Below are 17,640 nucleotides of genomic sequence, written 5' to 3'. Positions count from 1 at the left end.
AATTAACTTGATGAAAATTTAATTATATTTTATCTTTTTAATTATTTTTTATTATTTACATATATCTCCCATTAGTTTAAGATTGATTTAAATTAAATTTTAATAGATAGAGATAGAGAATTATATTTAAATTAAAATTTATCTCCAAATAATCAAATTTAAATTATTTAATATTAAATGGTATCTCCTATAATTAAGGCATAATTATATTTAAGAGAGAAATCTTAACGGAATAAAAAAAAATGGGTAAAGTATTTTTTCCGTAAAATTAATTATTTATCAATCAGTTTGATGAAGATCTAATGGTTAAGATCTTGAAGAATATAATAAAAAATTTGGGTAGTTAAGCGCACGTAATTAAATCTTCTTAACTAAATTTTTTTTTTCTTAAGTAATTAGTTGCATCGAAGTATTTGTCTTTTCTTTTATGTCTAGCCTGGAAATGGGACTGATGCATTTGGAGCATGCAGAAATCTGGGCGTTAGAATAATTTTTCCTTTTGTCCTTTTGCAACTCTGAGGATAATCCACTGGCATTATATTCTTTTGTTGAAAGGTAAGACTGAGTAAAGTCAATGGATGAAACCAAAATAATAACGTAAGTTGAAATACTCTCGATTGCTGAACAATATCTTGTAACTGGACTTGGTTTGGATTCAGATGCCAAATACTAATGTCTCTGTGAAATTTCAACCACATGAGATTATCACAACTCGTCACCAGATAATTAATTAAGTGTCTCAAATTTATTTGTTTATTCTTCTTTTTTTAATATATAGATCAAATGAGTACTCTCCACTAATTCCAATGTGCTCACTGTCCTCTCTGTGGCCTGTGGGTTTGAATCAAGGAGAGAGAATACGGCAGTGGGACAATCAAATCCTAAGATGTCTCCTGGGATAAGAATCACAACCTAGTGGGGAGCGGATCTTTTAAGGCAGATCGATCGATACTTAGCTTTATTTTGGGGAAGCGTAGCTGAATGATGGGGGCGATGATTGACACTTGCACCCCTGGGAAATTATTATATTCGAGATCAGACACTTCGTTCGAATTCGGGGTATTTGTCTTCTCTCTAATGCCATGTGCGACTGCGTCGAAGTCTACGTACTTAACTCTTTCCATACATATATTAATCCTTTTTTATCACCTGGGTGTGGGACTGGGACAGTTACTGGTCTTCTGGATCAATTTTTCTTTTTTTTTTCTTTTTTTTTTAAACTTTTTATCCAAGCTATTTTTTTATTTTAACGGTATTATTGTTGGGGAAATTTACAAAGTAGAGTGGAATCAAAATAGAAATTTGAAAAATTTACGAAGTAGAGTGGAATTAAAATAAAATTTTGGGTTTTTCAGGCAAGATGCTAGAAGCTTTTTTTAAGATAATATTTTCACCACCAAAGTACAGCTGAACGCTTAAAAATTTTATCTCCAAATTATAATGCCCTCACAATTAAATTTCTAAGGACTATACTTTCAAAAAACTTAGAGACCAATCACCAACTTAAAGATTAAGAAGAAAATTAAAAAGCAATGCTTTTATATCAAGAAAGGATAATCAAGAGTGATTATTTTCTTATCCTTTAGATGTTCTCTTCCTCTTTATTTCAATTTTTTTTTAAAATAAAATAAGCATCTCTTCGGAGTATGAGAGATTCCATTCGAAATGACATCTTTTAGATCAAATAGAGTTGTATTTTTTCAACCAAGAAAAACTATTCTCTGGAAGTCCTTCGAACGGCTTTCGAACGTTGGATAAAATTTACTCTCGAAAAAATCTTGTTCGAACAGATTTAAATCTCGTTCAAACATATTTCCAACCATTTTCACTGCAACACCATTTTTCCAATAAAACAATCATATTTAAGTATATTTTATTTTATATTATTTATAAAAATACCCGACAACTATTTCATATCTTAGAAACCACAATCCACTGGTTCAATCCTAAAATTACATTACCGATAGATAAGAAAGTGATTTACTTTTTACAATCAAATATTTAAGGAAATAGTCACTTTTTAGCAACCAAATATCTCCCCAAGACTCTTTCATATCTCCAACATAATTTACCACCTTATGTATTATTAGACAAGGTTTGAGGTAGCCCTTTACACGAAGCAACTCCATTTATTTTATTAATTAAAAGTTTTGCGTGTTTGACATGAAAATGTTGAAGGTGATGTACATACTTCTAAAATTATATGTTTTTTTCCCCCCATTTTTAGATCTCCAGCATTAGCGCCACCAGAAAGATATAGAATTATCATCTTTGTCTCTTACAAGTTTAGGTGGCATAGAAGCCTAGAAAGTATGGTTTAATTCTTTAGTACCATTGATATTTAAAACTCTTTTTAGTTATTATAAGGAGAAAATTGATACTTGATGTGGGTTAAAAGTGGCATGCATTTTGATATATACTATTTATAACGTGCATGGTTTAGCCTTAGACTTAGGAGACGAGTTATTTGGTTTAATGGCTAGGAAACCTTCTTGTTTTCTTAATGCAAGTGGGAGAATCTGAACATATATTGATCAATTCGGAGAGAATACGGACGCCCTGTGCAGTTACAGTGGGAGATGATGCGATTTAATTGCATTCTGTCACAAAGTACAGAAGCTAGAAGTGGATCATAGCTTCCATCTGCGCCATGGTTCCATGCATCCTGGAGTAATTAATTTCCAACCTATAATAAAGAATCCTTGTTTCAGAACTCAAGATCAATTACTCTAAATCTTATGGTTTCTGGAGTTAAAAGCGATCGAGACCTCTCTTGCTTGCCGGGTTGCTCTTCCAAGTTTAATATCAATAAGCGATTGGGTAGTTGGACTGCGAAAACCTTTTAAGTGGTGGCAGGTTGACTCTTCTCTCAAACGTAGTCCTCTCAGTCATTTCCTCTTGCTTCTTTTTAATCTTTTGAATTCCTTCTTCCATTCCTTAGAAGATTGACTTCATCAGGAAAAGATGCTAAAAGACAGTTTGATTCCATCGTCTCATAAATTGGGGCAGAGTCCAGAAAGAGTAAGATCAACTACAACCTAAGAAGCCAAAAAAATTCATATAGAAAAACCCCTAAGAAGCTAAAGCATCACTCTCCTTCTCATGCTCTTTTTATTTGACAAAAAGATTGCTTTATTGGATGCTTACACATGACCAAGTCACTCTACAATCTAATCTACGCTATATCCTTAATCACTTCTCTTCAAAATTGGATGCTCACTCGTGGCCTACCTCTTGGAATAATCTTAGGAGTCGGAGAATAACACGCACGCTTGCTCCCACTGTGCGTAAAGATATCTACAGACAACTAGACACCTTCCGTTGGAAAATCTGGAGAAAACTCAACACAAGAATTTTCCATTTCTTAGCCATCACTATCTCTTGGTCGGAGAAAATGGGGAATTTACTTCCCCTCTAAAAGCCAAACCTAATTTTTCTCTTTGTGGATAGAAGTAGGTTAGAAATCAGGATGTATAACATACTTTGTCCTTCTCTCTATGTCATGATCAGAGACTCTACAAAACTCTTTAGTATGAACTATCCAACAACAGAATGTAGCCAAATAAATATATACTCAAATCCTGCAACTGATGCCTGAAAGTGATATGTCTCACAAAATATTTAGGAAGCCACAAAAGAAGGAAGAGAATTAATCCATATGGAGTTACTCAAAAAATATCTCAAAATTGTTATTAGACCCACTTCCCTGAGTGGATTTGGTCAAGTGGGTGTAGCTTTGGGTGCCCTGGCCTGACCTTCGACGAGGAATATTTTGGCCGTACGAAATCATCACCACGTGTAGGCAATCCATAGACAAGCGGTGCTGTCAGGAGGGGTTCGGATAATATTATTTGGTACATACTTTGGCGTACCCTAATTTAGTATAGCAGAGATGGCGGAGATTAGTTGAGGGTATTTGCCGTATTATAATAAGGAGATGATGGTTACTAATTAAGCTAGCTAATTAGCCGTTTGTTTTAAAGTAGCATTTAAAAAGACTATTATAAAATAAATAAAAAATATATATATATATTATTATTATTATTATTATTATTACTTCTAGCAACTAGTATTAGAGGATGGAACCACTTGCAAATAGGGGCAATTTGAGGTGAATTATCGTAATTAAGGAATAATAAATTCAACCAAATGGAACTAAAATAGACTTCTTCTTTGGAGAATATTGGGTGCTTGGTAGTTTGTGGACAGCATTTTGGCACCCATAGAGAAGTACTTCGTTTCCAGGACGACCTTTAATTTGCCTATTCTCGTACCAAAGTAGCAAATAGAACGAATAGCTGAATAAAGAAAAGTTTTGGCTTTCCCCAGTCCACTACTCAACCTGAAACAAATTAAACCTCTCTCTCTCTCTCTCTCTCTCTCTCTCCCCCTTATCTCAACCTTCCTGTCCCTTGACCAACTGAGATCTCTAGAGAGAGAGAGAGAGAGCTCTCCAAGCTCTTCTACTCTTCTATCTACTATCTATACGAGAAGAAGAGAAAAGGCAAGAACTCATCTCCTTCTGCTATTATTATCTGCTGGTTTAGCCTTTTTTTTAAAAGTTCTTTTTTGGGTGCTGAAGGTCATATTTGTTTGTTCCTTTTGTTCTTGGAAATTGATCTTTGTTAGATCTGAAGATTGGAAGAGATCATGGGGAGAGGGAAGATTGAGATCCGTAGGATCGACAACTCGACGAGCAGGCAGGTGACGTTTTCGAAGCGGCGCAGCGGTCTACTGAAGAAGGCTCGGGAGCTCGCCATCCTCTGCGATGCCGACGTCGGCGTTATCATCTTCTCCAGCACCGGCCGCCTCTATGATTTCGCCAGCTCTAGGTCAGACCCCCCTCTCTCTCTATAAATATATATATATGTGTGTGTGTGTGTGTATCGGTAGGTTCTTCTCTTTTTTTTTTTCTAGCCAATATCACATCAATTGTTATGGTATTTAATTAGGAGCTCATATAGTAGTACAGATTTTTCAAACAAAAAGATAAATGTTCTTGAGCAAATGATGAATTAATTGAGCCGAAATGAAAATGATAAGAATTTTAAGGGATTTGATCATATGATGGCATAGCCTTCTTTTTCCATTTAGGCTTCTCTTCTCTAAGGTAAGATTATCTACCTCTTAGTTCGCTTTTAAGTCATGGGATTCTTTCTAATGGTTGATTTCTTTCGTTTCCTACTTAGTAATCAGCTTGGCTTATACTTGTCATCATTGACTCTTCTGGGGGGGATGACCTCAGTTCACTTCTTAACATCTTTTGGGTCTTAAAGTCTGGCTAGAATCATGCTGTGTGTTAAAAGTATCTTTTGGGTCATCATCATTCTCTCTCTCTCTCTCTCTCTCTCTCTCTCTCTCTCTCTCCCCCTTGCAGTTTAATTTGCTTCTGCAAGTCTGTTTCTTCCACGCTGATCTAATTCCTGATGCTTAATTCATTAGTAAAATACCAGGTTCTGCAATAGTTGAAAAGGCATATCCAAGATGTTTCCATAAATAATGTAAAGAGTTGTTTTACCATGTGTGATGTGTCAATGAATGAATTTAATCTGATAGATCTAGTAAAATTAACATGATTAACAAATTAGAGAAAGGATAACCGGTAGATATGGCTGTTATGTAGGTTAGCCATTGAAACATATCGTTCTAAATTTACTCACCAAAATTAATTGCAATTCTTTCCATGCATATTATTAGAATATAAATTATAAAAATCATCATTCTCTATCACTTCAACTTTTAGAGTAATTCGTGAGTAAACACATCTGCTTTGGAACCTAACGTAGAAGCATAATTAAATTCAGAGTCAATAATTTCTGCAGACCAGCTTTGGCACATGTATGTACTAGCTTGAAGTATATATAATTAAATACGTATATTCCTGTACAAAGCTTACTGTTCTAAGATGGGTTCAGTTCCTACTATATCTCGTAGACTTTATATCATTCATGTCATGCTATGCTGACTGACGTAGATCACTTTATAGATTTTATATCTCAGAAAAAAAAGGAGATATTAATAGATTGAATCATCTTTTGTCAGCATGAATTCAATAATTGATCGCTACAACAAGACGAAGGAAGAGCAGACTCCGTTGCTAAACGCTCACTCAGAAGTTAAGGTATGTTTACATTCACAAGCGGCATCTTGAAAAAAAAAAGGATATACAGGAATGGGATCTCGTAATGTCTGTATATATACAAGAGAAATTAATGAGATTTTGCATAACATGTATAGGGCATTCTAGTAAGTTTATGTGATCACTTGCTATAATGAAGATTATTATGAGCTCTAACTTCCAAGTTCTTTATAGAGAGATCTGTGTTATCTTAAGTAGATTAGGATAGGTCTAATCTTTATTGGATTAGGACGCTCCTAAACTCATCCTAGCTATCAAGAGAAGACTATAAATAAATCCTTAGTATAACTCTATTTACGAACACCCTATATAAGGAACCTGCAGTAGAGATATTCTAGATTTATGGATATTTTCCTCTTTTAGTTCGTTCTCTCTTCTCAAAGTCACCATCCAGGCTTAGGATTTGAAGGGTGAATAGTGTCTCATTCTCACCGGATATGGTGTTGTAATTTGACATCAACCTCAGAGTAAAGCATCTACACATCTATTTGATTGTTATCTCGTTATAGAAACCAAAGATCTTACGTCCATTGCTTCAACACCATCGTGATCTTCCAGCAATTTATAGATCATCTCACATGTTAATATAAGAACTTAAAAAGGAGAAGTTATGTAAGCATTAACTTTTGTTCAAGCAGTGCAATGCCTTTAAAAAAGACACATCTGATGCTCAATATGATCATAAAGAAGACCACAGTAAGAATGAAAGCAGGCATCAGCGATCATAAAGAAGACCTCAGACATCTGATGCTCAAAATAAGAAGAGAAAATGTGAAGCAACACTAATGATGTCAGTATGTCTTTTGTATTTAAGAATGTCAGATTTATCTTAGATTTTTTTATTAACATTAGAGGGTAGATACATATATTATATATACAGAGTTATGTCATAAGAGCTCAACTTCTCTTTTCTCCCTTCTTATCAGTTTTGGCAAAGAGAGGCAGCAAGCCTGAGGCAGCAATTACAAAACTTGCAGGAAAATTATAGGTATAATATACATGTTGCTATCTAAGTTCAAATGTTAAAGGAGGAGGTTCGTCATATTTCTGTGTTAGTTGCGTCCATGCACTCATTATTTGTTACAGGTAACTAAGTGACAGAAATACAATCTTTTGGAGATCAATAATAGAAAAATCCAAAACACAACTATTAACTCACCAAATACTGTAATAGCTTATGTTGTTGGAAAACGATAATTTTAATATTTTTAACATTTCTAATAACAACAAATGATAAAGATGAACTCAAGCAAATTTAATATAGACAACTAAGTCAAGAAGATGGTACATGAAAATAGACAAAAACAATTTAGGAGGAAAGCCTAATTCTCTTAAACTTGCTTTGATTCATAAGCATGCTTACAACCCTTTATACGAAGGCAAATACTTCAATGCCCTATTTTAATTCGTAATGTTAATCTTACGGACAATATATCTGGTTTTTTTTTTTTTATAGTTTCCCAGTATCCCTTTAACTAGGGATTTAATGATTAGAAAGTCATGGAGAAGTAGTTACGTACAACATTCTCTTTTCTGAAGCACGTATTCTTTCTCCATTTGAATATATATATAAAAGATAACAATTTAATAAAATATTAGATTAAAATCTATTTTATCTGATTCAAAATGGTAAGAGACTATTTCAAACCTCTCTTCAACCTATATAAATCTGTTTTGTCCCATAATATACCTAAAACTGGAATTTAAAAAAAAAAATCTAATATATTGATTCAAAATGAATAGAGAGTTTAATTTACATGTATTCATCTTTCTCAGTGTTTGAAATAATAGTTTTGTTTTAGGCGCTCTTTCTAATCGGTTTTGGAGGTAATTAGTGCAAATTCCTTTATACCCTTAGGTCCATCAACCGGTAGATTTGTATTTCATATTAAACACCACATGGAAAAGAGGGTATGGAAGAATTAGATCATGTTGACTTCCTCAATTGTATAACTGATGGCCTTTTAGCTAGTTTCCTATAATCATGACTGTTAAAAAATCTTGAATCTTGAGATTTATGAATTCTGTAACCAAATCTTCAATTTTGCCTCATCTTATTCAAGTATGATATAAATGCATGTATGTAAAATTGATAATACTCTTCACATACTGTGTGCTTCCTCAAACCATCCTATTTGCCCATATGTGAACCGGAATGTTAAGTCTACATTTTAGTCAATGTCGTTAAAAATCTCAACAATATAATGATATTCTCATTTTGGTGAGGTCAAATGGAACTTGTGCATAATTTCTTTCAATATATTCTTGAAAAAAGATCTTAACGACGGCAATAATTAGTAGACAAGCAGGATATTTGGGATGTCAAAATGTCTAAACTATGTCTGCAGACAACTGATGGGAGAAGAGCTATCTCATTTAAGTGTCAAAGATCTCCAAACTCTAGAGAATCAACTAGAGACGAGTTTGCGTGCAGTCAGAAAGCGGAAGGTTTTTAAGAATCCAACACTTTTCAACTGCTCTAATTTATGTAGTCTTTTTCTCATTCTTTATCCGCAACTTTATTGCTTTTCTTCTCAATTCTGCAGGAACGAATTTTAACTGAAGAAATCCAAGACATCAACCGAAAGGTTTTTATATATAAACAGATCATAAGTTTTTGGGGCTACTTTAATCTCAACATAATGCAATATTACAATAATTACTACGTTAATTGCATTAACTTTTTCGCAGGGATACCTCATTCACACTGAAAACATCGAACTTTACAAGAAGGTAAATGTTTTACGTAAAGAAAACATGGAACTACAAAAGAAGGTACTCACTAAAGACTACCACAACTTCAACATCTCCCTGAGAAAGTTCGTGAATTGCGCTGGGTTAATATCTAATTGCACTCTTATTGACGTTTTTTCGCATTCTAATTAATGATGATGTCCAATTTCAGATCTGTGAAGCAAGTGGATCAAAAGGGCAAGCAAATGGAGATTCCTCTATTTCTTTTGCTTTCACAGCAGTTGATGATGCCCATGAAACTATTCATCTAGAGTTATGCCAACCTCAACAGCTAAACAAATGGGATGCTAAAACAAGCGCCGAAGCTAGGGTAAATGTTTGATGTTCTTCAAGAATAAGATCTAGTATTCTCACATAATTTCTTTATAATTTTGATATCAATTTATTTGCTTTTTGATTACTGCAGCAGAATTTCAGTTGCACTAAGGAGATGATTCACAAGTCATAGTATGCTTTCGCATGAGCTTTATTTCTCAAGAGTCAAGACTACTATAGCTTGTTGCTGCCAGTGAGATGTTGTTTATTATAGTTTATGTCAGAATAACCAACTGGTATGTGTTGATAAAGCTCCTAGTAATTAAGAAGATAGATCAAATGTCAGGTATGTATTATTGGAATTCACTTGTTTAATTGGATCGAGTTGATATAAATAAATATTTGAATCAAGCTGGTGTGTAGGATTAGCTGACACCAACAAGGAAATTAGCCCCCGGAAATTAGAAGTGAAGTGGAATTAATTCGACATCCTTTATATGCTGCCGACAAGATTGAGTCAAGAAAGGCAATTTTTTTTCCAGTCAATGATATATCTGAGAGTAAATGTTTAGTTCCTATGGAGGAAATTATGATTCTGAGCTGCTAATACACTCAAAAAGAGTATTATATACCAATATTATTTGATATCTACAGGTGTTTAATTAATAATTTTTGCTGTTAGTAGCAAAATATTTAGACAAAATAGTCTTTATAATTATAATCAAACACCCATATAAGAATGTGATCTTTGATCAAACTAAGCTCTCTCAAATTATTTTTTACGTATTTAGTACAATATTTTAAAATTTAAATATGGAGCCGGAAAATTGCTGAATAGGGCAGTGACTTCTAAATCTGGCTCATAGGTTTTTTAATTCATGTGGTCTCATATTTAAGTTTCAAAATAAATTAGGCACGAGCAAATAAATTACGAGAGTTAAAATAGTCAAAAATTCTATTAATGTGCTTATTTAGTGTTATAAACTGTTATGTTGATTTTGTTGACAGAACACTTGCACATTGAGGTGTATCGGTTATATAGTGATGATAGACATAAGGTAATGATGGGCATGTAACTAATGGAAAAGCCTAATAATAGGTGATATGTGATGATAAACTAATCCAGCTGTGTCTGAATCTGAATCTTGTTAATTCTTTAAAATGTTCTTTCTCCTTTCTTTTTTGATTTGTTTAGTGATCTAGTAATTAAATACCATCCTTGTTGAAGAGATTAAAAAAACGACTTCCTTGTGAACCTCAGACCCTCAAATCCAGGAAATGGGCCTTCTTGCACATCCAAATCCTTCCAGTGCTAAGCTCCAAGAATGCATATTTCCTGGAACTAGGATGCACTACCCTTCCTCACCATCCATGGTGCCCTCGTGATTCAGAGCGAGCACAGAAGAGTTTGTCTGGTTCAATACTTACGAAAAATGGAAAAAATAAAACAAAATAAAAGAAAAAAAAGAAAAAGAAAAAAAGAGTTCTAGTAGAAGGAGGAGGGAAAATTCCCCAGTTGTCCTATAATTTAGGACAGTTGGGTCTTGCAGTCCTTTGCAGTGTTTGTGTCTTGGAGCTGTCTCCCACTACTGCCAAAAGAGAATCCCCCACTCTGTGACCTACCAGCTTATACTCCAAAAACAAGTGAGGAGGAGATCTTATTTTACTTTGTCCCTTCCACTGCAGTCATTTTGTAGTGTTGCATGAAGTCCCATCCATCCCTATCTTTAATATAAAAACTCACCAGCCTTAGACAAAATATCCACACTGATGCAAAAGTGGTTTTTTTAAGTCATTTGCTTAGAGCTCACTCAATTACCCTTGTCCAAGGACATGAGCTTACCTTACAGTCCAATTCATTCTCCCTGTCAGAGTTCCATGTGAGCATTGAAAGCAATGCCATTGCCCAACTATGTCCACTCCATTCCTTGCTGGTCCCATTCCAATACATCGCTTCTATATCCAGCTGGTACTGTCCTGGCATAAATATTCTTCTTACCAACTAATCATGGCCATAAGTGCTAATTAGAGTGAGTGTATCTGTGTATATAATGAGCATGATGACAGTCTTAAGGACCCTTGTCACCAGAGGGACAATAGCTTATACATTGTTTATCAAACAAATATATTTATGTACTCAAAAACCATATTCAAAGAGTTATCATACAACAACTAGCACTTCAACTCTCAAAAGGAAAATAAATAAAAAAATAAAAGAACTAAAGAAGCTCCACTAACTCTATCTTTTTCCCCCTTTTAAAACTGCTGTGTACCTGGCATTGGTGCTGGCACACCATAATTTCTACCACACATCATGAGTGGCTCACCTACCTCCCCTTCCCAAGGAAAGATGATGGATCTTCACAGAAAAAGAAAAAAGAAAAAAAAAAGAAGAGAAAAGAAAAGAAAAGAAAAAGCCCACAAAAACCTTGGGCACTGGAAGGCAGACTTCTTCCACGGTCTACTTCCACACAACATGCTAAAGCAACAAACAGAAGTAGAGAGCGCACCAGGAGCTCCTTACCCCCTGGGATGGCCAAACTTTGGCCTGACAACCTAATAAGCCATGCTAATGTGATGTAGGACTTCCTTCATTGTGGCCTCTCTTGGACCCATATAGCTTTAGGATTGTTGCAACCAACTTGGAACCATCAACAAACTCTAAAAAGCAACTTGATCTGTCAAAGAAAGTAATCAAATTGTGTCAGAAATAACTGCTAAAAGGACATCAGAGTTGGCGATAATATTTATCTATCAACCCTGACATAATAATCTGCTGCCCATTAAAATGTATATTGCATAGAATTGACAAATCTACGATTACAAGTGAACTTAAGATACCTAGGTTCTTGTTCATAATTTCGACAGGAGTCCCATGTGTTTATCTCTTCTCAGTGAGATACTATATTATAGGACTCATTAGAGCTAGCAGCTTTTAGGTATTATTAGTTTATTTAAGAATGGAACTTTCATAGAATGTGAGCATACCAAGTTCATAGAGTTGAGGATCATAGCTGTCCTAAATTTTTGCTCACTATGCTGATAATGAGGCAATTGCATCCCCAGCACTTTTCACTCGCAGCTCTACGCTTCTAAGATCGCGAAGATGTTGCAAAATCTCTTGAAGAAGATCCAATCCCTTATCTCCTTGTTTTAAGGATTTGACACAATGCTTGAGAAACTCTCTGTCTGCCTCAAGAGCCTGTAGCCTCTCATACACATTATCAACTTCTTCTGCAATTGCGAGCTTTTCTTGATCTTTGGCAAGCTTGGAAATGGATCTGGGTGAGTCATCAGCTTTCTTTGCCTCTTGGTTCATTGCTAGCCCATCTTCATTCTCTGAATTAATAGCATCAAAGAGAGGAAGAAGCCTCTTTCCTCTAAGATTAGAATTCCTTCCTTCATAATGAAGTTTATGGTTATTATGCAAATCATCTGAGAAACCATTTGCAGTCTCATGCAGCACATCTACTAAAGACTCGTAATCATCTTTCAAGCCATGGTGATTTTCTTCTGATAACTGTTCTGTCAATTTCCCACTATCAGAGTCCTCATCTTCCATTGTGAAGAGTTTTTCCTCCAATGTCTTGAGCTGTTCTAATATAGAGAGCCTCTCTTCCTCGAAATCAGCTAGGGACTCATCAAGTGTAACTAGATGCCTTGCAGTTTCTTGGTCTGTCCCAGAACTTAACACAGCGTCTGTAGGAGTATTCTGATTGCTTCCTTTAAGATTGTATCCACATTCGTCGTGTTCGCAGTAATCCAAGGAGAGGTCATCACTGTCTTCAGCACTAGAGGAAGCAGAAGATGATTCATTCCTATTATTGGCCTTAACTCTTGCCATTCTTCTCCTCCCCTTGGCCTCATAAAGCAGAACCTTCTGTCGGTATGCATCCAGCTCCTTCTCCAAAACTTGCTTCTCCTTTTCCCTCTTCACCATCAACTCATTCATAAGGTGAAGAGCTTCTTGATCATACTCTGATTGTTCGTCCATCATTCTCTGGTATTGTAATGCTTCCATCTGCATGGCAGCTTTCTCCTCTTGAAGCCGAGTTATCATTGCCATGGTCTGGTTCGCAGCAATGGCAGCAGCACTCCTCTCTTCCTCCAGTTCAGCATACAATGCACTTAATGCCTTGCGTTCAGATTTCAGAGCAGATTTAAGTTGATCAATAGTCAATGGCTCACTGCTTTCAACCTCACTGGACACGCTTCCATCTAAGGATTCCACTCCAGATTCTCGTCTATCAAAAATATATCTCTTGTGTAAACCATGAATACCGTCTACATAAGTTGGCGTTTCAGGTGGTCTCTCCTCTTCAGTATCATGATGCGTAGGAGACAGAGAGTCTAAGCTTTGCAACATAGTCGCCACCGGTTTGGGTCCAAAAGCTGCTATATTGAATAAAAGTCACAATTAAGGTCTATAAAAAAAAAGCAGGCGGTAATGGCATTGCCAAAATTCTGATAAACCAATAAACTTTTTTTTTTTAAAATGACCTCTTACCTAGGTCTGTATCAGTAGTTTCATTAAAATTTTCTGTGAATTGAGCTTCTACATCCAATGATGGTGGAATTGGTTCCTGAAATTGAGCTTCGTCACCTTCCTCCTGCTCACATATCTCACTTCCGATTGATATTTCACAATTAGTGTCCCCATCTGTCAATTTGTTATCTTCATCAGAAGTTATATTTACCAAAGCTACATAATTTTGAAATCTATAGCAGTAATATCAATGGGAAGTTGACAAGAATCATCAATAAGAGATGAGGTTGATAGTTCTCCAATGGAATAAAATATTACCTTGTGGCCCTTCTTCAGCTGCTGGTATGTCTACTTCAGCATCAGCACTGTCTTCATGACTCATCAAGGTTACTGTCGGAACAACAGTCTCATGATCAGTTGAACATTCTACCATTGCCTCCTGGTCAAGAGAAAGTGAATAATTCTCTTCAAAGACATCAATCCTTTCTGCCTCAGAAGTCAACACCTTCTCCTGATCAAAGATCTCGCCTCTGGAGGATATTTCACAAATAGACTTCAAACCAGTCAATTTGTTAACTTCACCTAAATCTGTATTTACCAAGGAAAAGTGTTTATCATGATTACAGAAGTAATATCCATGAGCAAAGTAACAAAGACAATTATACCAATGTAAGATGAGAGACTGACATTTCTGCAATAAATACAAAAAAATACCTTGTAGCCCAGCAAATTCTTCCTCAGCTGCTGCTGCATCCTTCGCAGAACCAACATTACCTTCAAGAATCACTGGAGCTGCTGATGAAACAACAGTTTCATGATTAGTTGAGCCATCCATAGTGGTCTCCTGCACAAGAAGTGCTGAACAATTCTCCTCCGCCAACACCTCCTCCTGCTCGTGTATCTCACTTCTGATCAATATCTCACAATTTGCCTTCACCTCTGTCAATGTTTTATCTTCTTCAGAAGCTGCATTTACCAAATCTTAAATGGTATACAAGAATATGGCAGCAATATCAATGAGTAGGGATATGAGAAGAAATTTATACAAAGTTTAGAAGAAATTTACCTTGTCTCACAGTAAATTCTTGTTCAGCTTCTGGTGCTCCCAGTTCCCTGTCGATACCATCTTCAAAACTTGTCGGAGTTACAAGAGGAACAATAGGTTCATGATCAATTGGACAATCCATCATGGTCTTCCCAGCAACAGGCACCGAAGAATTCTCCCCGACAATGTCAGTCCTCTCCACATCAGAAGCCAATACCATCTTCTCCTCTAAAATAACTCCAATATCAAGAGACCTGGTATCCAGAACAGCTCTCTTCTCATGATCAAACTCCTCATCATCTTCCCCACCAAGCTTACGTGAATCAGGGAGAACCATCATAGTCATCGAGTCGATCAACTCTAACGGAAGCACCCGGTCCTCATCGGCGGTGCTCTCTAGACCGCGCCAAGCCATGACTTCCAGAGCATCATCCTCCACCAAAGAGTGTGTATCAGAGAACTCGATCAGAAGATGCTCCTCCTGCTCATCCTCATCCTTTACTGTCTCTTCATCCTTTGCGGCATTCTCCTCATGATCCATAACAGCACAATCCAAAGACAAAGACACCATCTTCCCCTCTTCCACCTCAAAGATTACATCTGTCTCTAGTCCCTCGTAATCGTCAACCAAACTCCCCTTCTGCGTGTAATCCAAACTACCCCAAGAGGGCTTCAGCAGGAAGTAAGGCGAATAGAACTCGCTCTCCAGCGCCACTCGGCAGCAAGAACACCTCAAATCCTTCTCCCCCATCTCGCTCCGCTTCATCCACGAGAGGACGGCGACGGCCCGATCGCTCCCTGCCGGGCGCGACGACGAGCAGTCCTCGCACATGTCCCCGGCCTCGGCGAGCCTCCGGTGGTTGGAACAGTAGCCCAGCTTGGAGACCTCGACGGCGTGGGCGTCGCAGAGGAGGTTACGGTAGCCGCGCCGGCCCTCATCCGGCTCGAAGAGGTGGTCGACCCGGGAGCAGAAGACGCAGGGAGGCTTGAGGCCGAAGAAAGACGCGAACTTGTAGATGAGGTAGGAGAAGAGGCCATTAAGGAGGAGGAGAGCTATTAGAATCCATTCCAAGACTGTGTACACAAGGATTACTGCCATCCTGTGGGTGTTCCTATGCAACATCGTGGCGAATTTGTTGGCACCCATGGATTCTCCTCCTCCTACTCCCTTTCTTCCCCCCCTCTTAATCCTCTTCTCGGTACGGATTGGCTTGGACTCAAAAAACGGAAAGATGCAATTTTTACAGAGAAATCTGGTATAAAGAGATGGAAATTGTCCGATTTCGATGGAAAGATGCGATTTTTTACAGCGGAATCTGATACAAAGGGAGATTAAAAATCATTGGGTCTGTGAGAAGAGGAGGTTTTTTAATGGAGAAAAAGAAGAGAGTATGGAATGTGGAAAAGGCTTAGGTGGGAAGAGAAGAAGAAGAAGATGGGGAAGGACAGAGGAGAAGATGGAGATGGGTATACTAGTCTGGGAGGTAAAGAAAGCAATAGAAGAAGAAGAAGAAGAAGAAGAAGACTGGAAGGGATTGAAGTAGTCTTTCTGAAGCTTTTGCTTTACCTCTATTGTTCGGTTGGTATAAAGAAATGGCGTGACCTTTGAAATAAATAAAAAAAAGGAACAAATGATAGTACAGTAGAAATTTCTTCCCATTGGTTTAGGAATTTATTGATTCATATAATAAGTATCCATCATCACTAAAACCTAATACCCTAATCCATGCTTTTAAAATTTAATTATATTTCATCTTTTTAATTTAGTACCTTAAACTGAGCGTATATATTTTCTTATGATCCATAGCTTCATACATATTTTGTTATAATACAATAAATATTAAAATTTATTATTATAAATTAAAATTTTAAATGTAATTAAATTATAAAAACCCTGTCAAATAAAATATATCTAAAAAGTAAGGTGGGAATAAAAATAAAGACAAAATATAAAAGTAATTTTTATAAATCCTTATAATCTAATCAATCTACTGATATGAACAGTAGTTTGCTGCCTTTATAGATTTCTTCTCTAGAGTCTCTGTTTACTCCTCCTGGTTTTAGTGTTTAAATTCTCATGGCAGTGAGATTATAAAATAAAACCTTCCGTTAAATATACCGACACGGATCTTATTCTGGTGACGTAGGAAAAGACAGAGATCTCATATGGATAATTGGTAAAAAGAAATTATTGTTAATATATTTCATTAAATGAGAGCTATAACTATAAAACGAGTGGTTAAGCCACTCAATTGAATCACATCTAAAATTAATATAATAATATTTTTTAATAGAAAAAGTTAACAACAAATATCTGAACAGCATTTGAAAGGTTGTACAATGGTTAAAAAGGGCTCAACTCAATGTGCTATAAAAAAATAAATAAAAGAGTTCATATAAAAATGATAATAATTCATAGAGTTTAGGTGTAACTATTTTTTTTTGTATTCCTTTTAAATTATTAAATGAAAGAGGAGAGAAGAAAACAGTATGTATTAGTATCTATTTTTATTTCACAATGGGCTTAGCAAGGATCTAAAGTCACGACAAAATAATACAAATTTAAAAGAGGCTACTTTGATGACTTGAACCTTCCTAAGAGGAGCTTACAAGGATGGTGACCCATGGAAGGATCGAGACTAATAAATAAATAAAAAATTTGTATATAATATTTTATCTTTTAATAAAATTATAATTTATATTATATATTTTTACTATTATAAATCAGGTATTATAATTTAACGAATATATACAGAAAATACTATGCATTTAGATATGTTAGTTAAACTTAACTAAAAAGTTAGATTAAATTAACTATACTAAGAAAATAATAAAAATACTTTCAAATGAATCATACTAAGGGCATTTTAGTTATTTTATAAATAAAGAATATTTTTACAGTGTTAGTTTAAATATAACTCAGAATAGTTTTTATACATATTTATTAAATTATAAAAGTCC

At 35.7% G+C, this 17,640-nt stretch overlaps 2 protein-coding genes across 10 annotated transcripts; one reads left to right on the top strand and one right to left on the bottom strand.

Moving 5' to 3' along the window:
* The first annotated feature begins 4,332 nt into the window (after positions 1-4,332).
* On the top strand, positions 4,333-9,559 carry LOC140786762 (MADS-box transcription factor 23-like). Of its 5 annotated transcripts, none has more exons than XR_012108699.1 (9): positions 4,333-4,504; positions 4,630-4,832; positions 6,043-6,121; positions 7,066-7,127; positions 8,488-8,587; positions 8,686-8,727; positions 8,831-8,958; positions 9,045-9,203; positions 9,300-9,559. XR_012108699.1 is itself a non-coding variant. In XM_073135393.1 (9 exons), the coding sequence occupies exons 2-9, from the start codon at positions 4,651-4,653 to the stop codon at positions 9,339-9,341; spliced, it is 750 nt and encodes a 249-aa protein (XP_072991494.1). In that variant the 5' UTR covers positions 4,336-4,504; positions 4,630-4,650; the 3' UTR covers positions 9,342-9,559. The 5 variants fall into 5 exon arrangements, 3 of the variants coding, with proteins under 3 accessions (XP_072991494.1, XP_072991496.1, XP_072991495.1); XR_012108700.1 differs by having other exon boundaries at positions 4,336-4,504; positions 9,303-9,559; XM_073135393.1 differs by having other exon boundaries at positions 4,336-4,504; positions 8,831-8,914.
* Positions 9,560-11,256: 1,697 nt separating this feature from the next.
* On the bottom strand, positions 11,257-16,278 carry LOC140787148 (myosin-binding protein 3-like). 5 transcript variants are annotated; one of them, XM_073135927.1, is made up of 6 exons: positions 14,701-16,278; positions 14,349-14,615; positions 13,953-14,222; positions 13,656-13,808; positions 12,137-13,543; positions 11,257-11,826 (listed from the first exon to the last, which is right to left on the bottom strand). In XM_073135927.1, exons 1-5 carry the CDS (start codon positions 15,824-15,826, stop codon positions 12,183-12,185), a joined length of 3,177 nt encoding a protein of 1,058 aa, XP_072992028.1. In that variant the 5' UTR covers positions 15,827-16,278; the 3' UTR covers positions 11,257-11,826; positions 12,137-12,182. The 5 variants fall into 5 exon arrangements, with proteins under 5 accessions (XP_072992028.1, XP_072992032.1, XP_072992029.1 ...); XM_073135931.1 differs by having other exon boundaries at positions 14,349-14,573; XM_073135928.1 differs by having other exon boundaries at positions 12,137-13,540; positions 14,701-16,277.
* Positions 16,279-17,640: the final 1,362 nt, after the last annotated feature.

The sequence above is a fragment of the Typha latifolia genome, chromosome 4, assembly GCF_019914945.1.
Source record: "Typha latifolia isolate L0001 chromosome 4, TyphaL0001v2, whole genome shotgun sequence".
NCBI classification, from domain to species: domain Eukaryota; kingdom Viridiplantae; phylum Streptophyta; class Magnoliopsida; order Poales; family Typhaceae; genus Typha; species Typha latifolia.
Note: the sequence above shows the minus strand (reverse complement) of the source record. Positions and strands in the feature narration are given on the sequence as shown.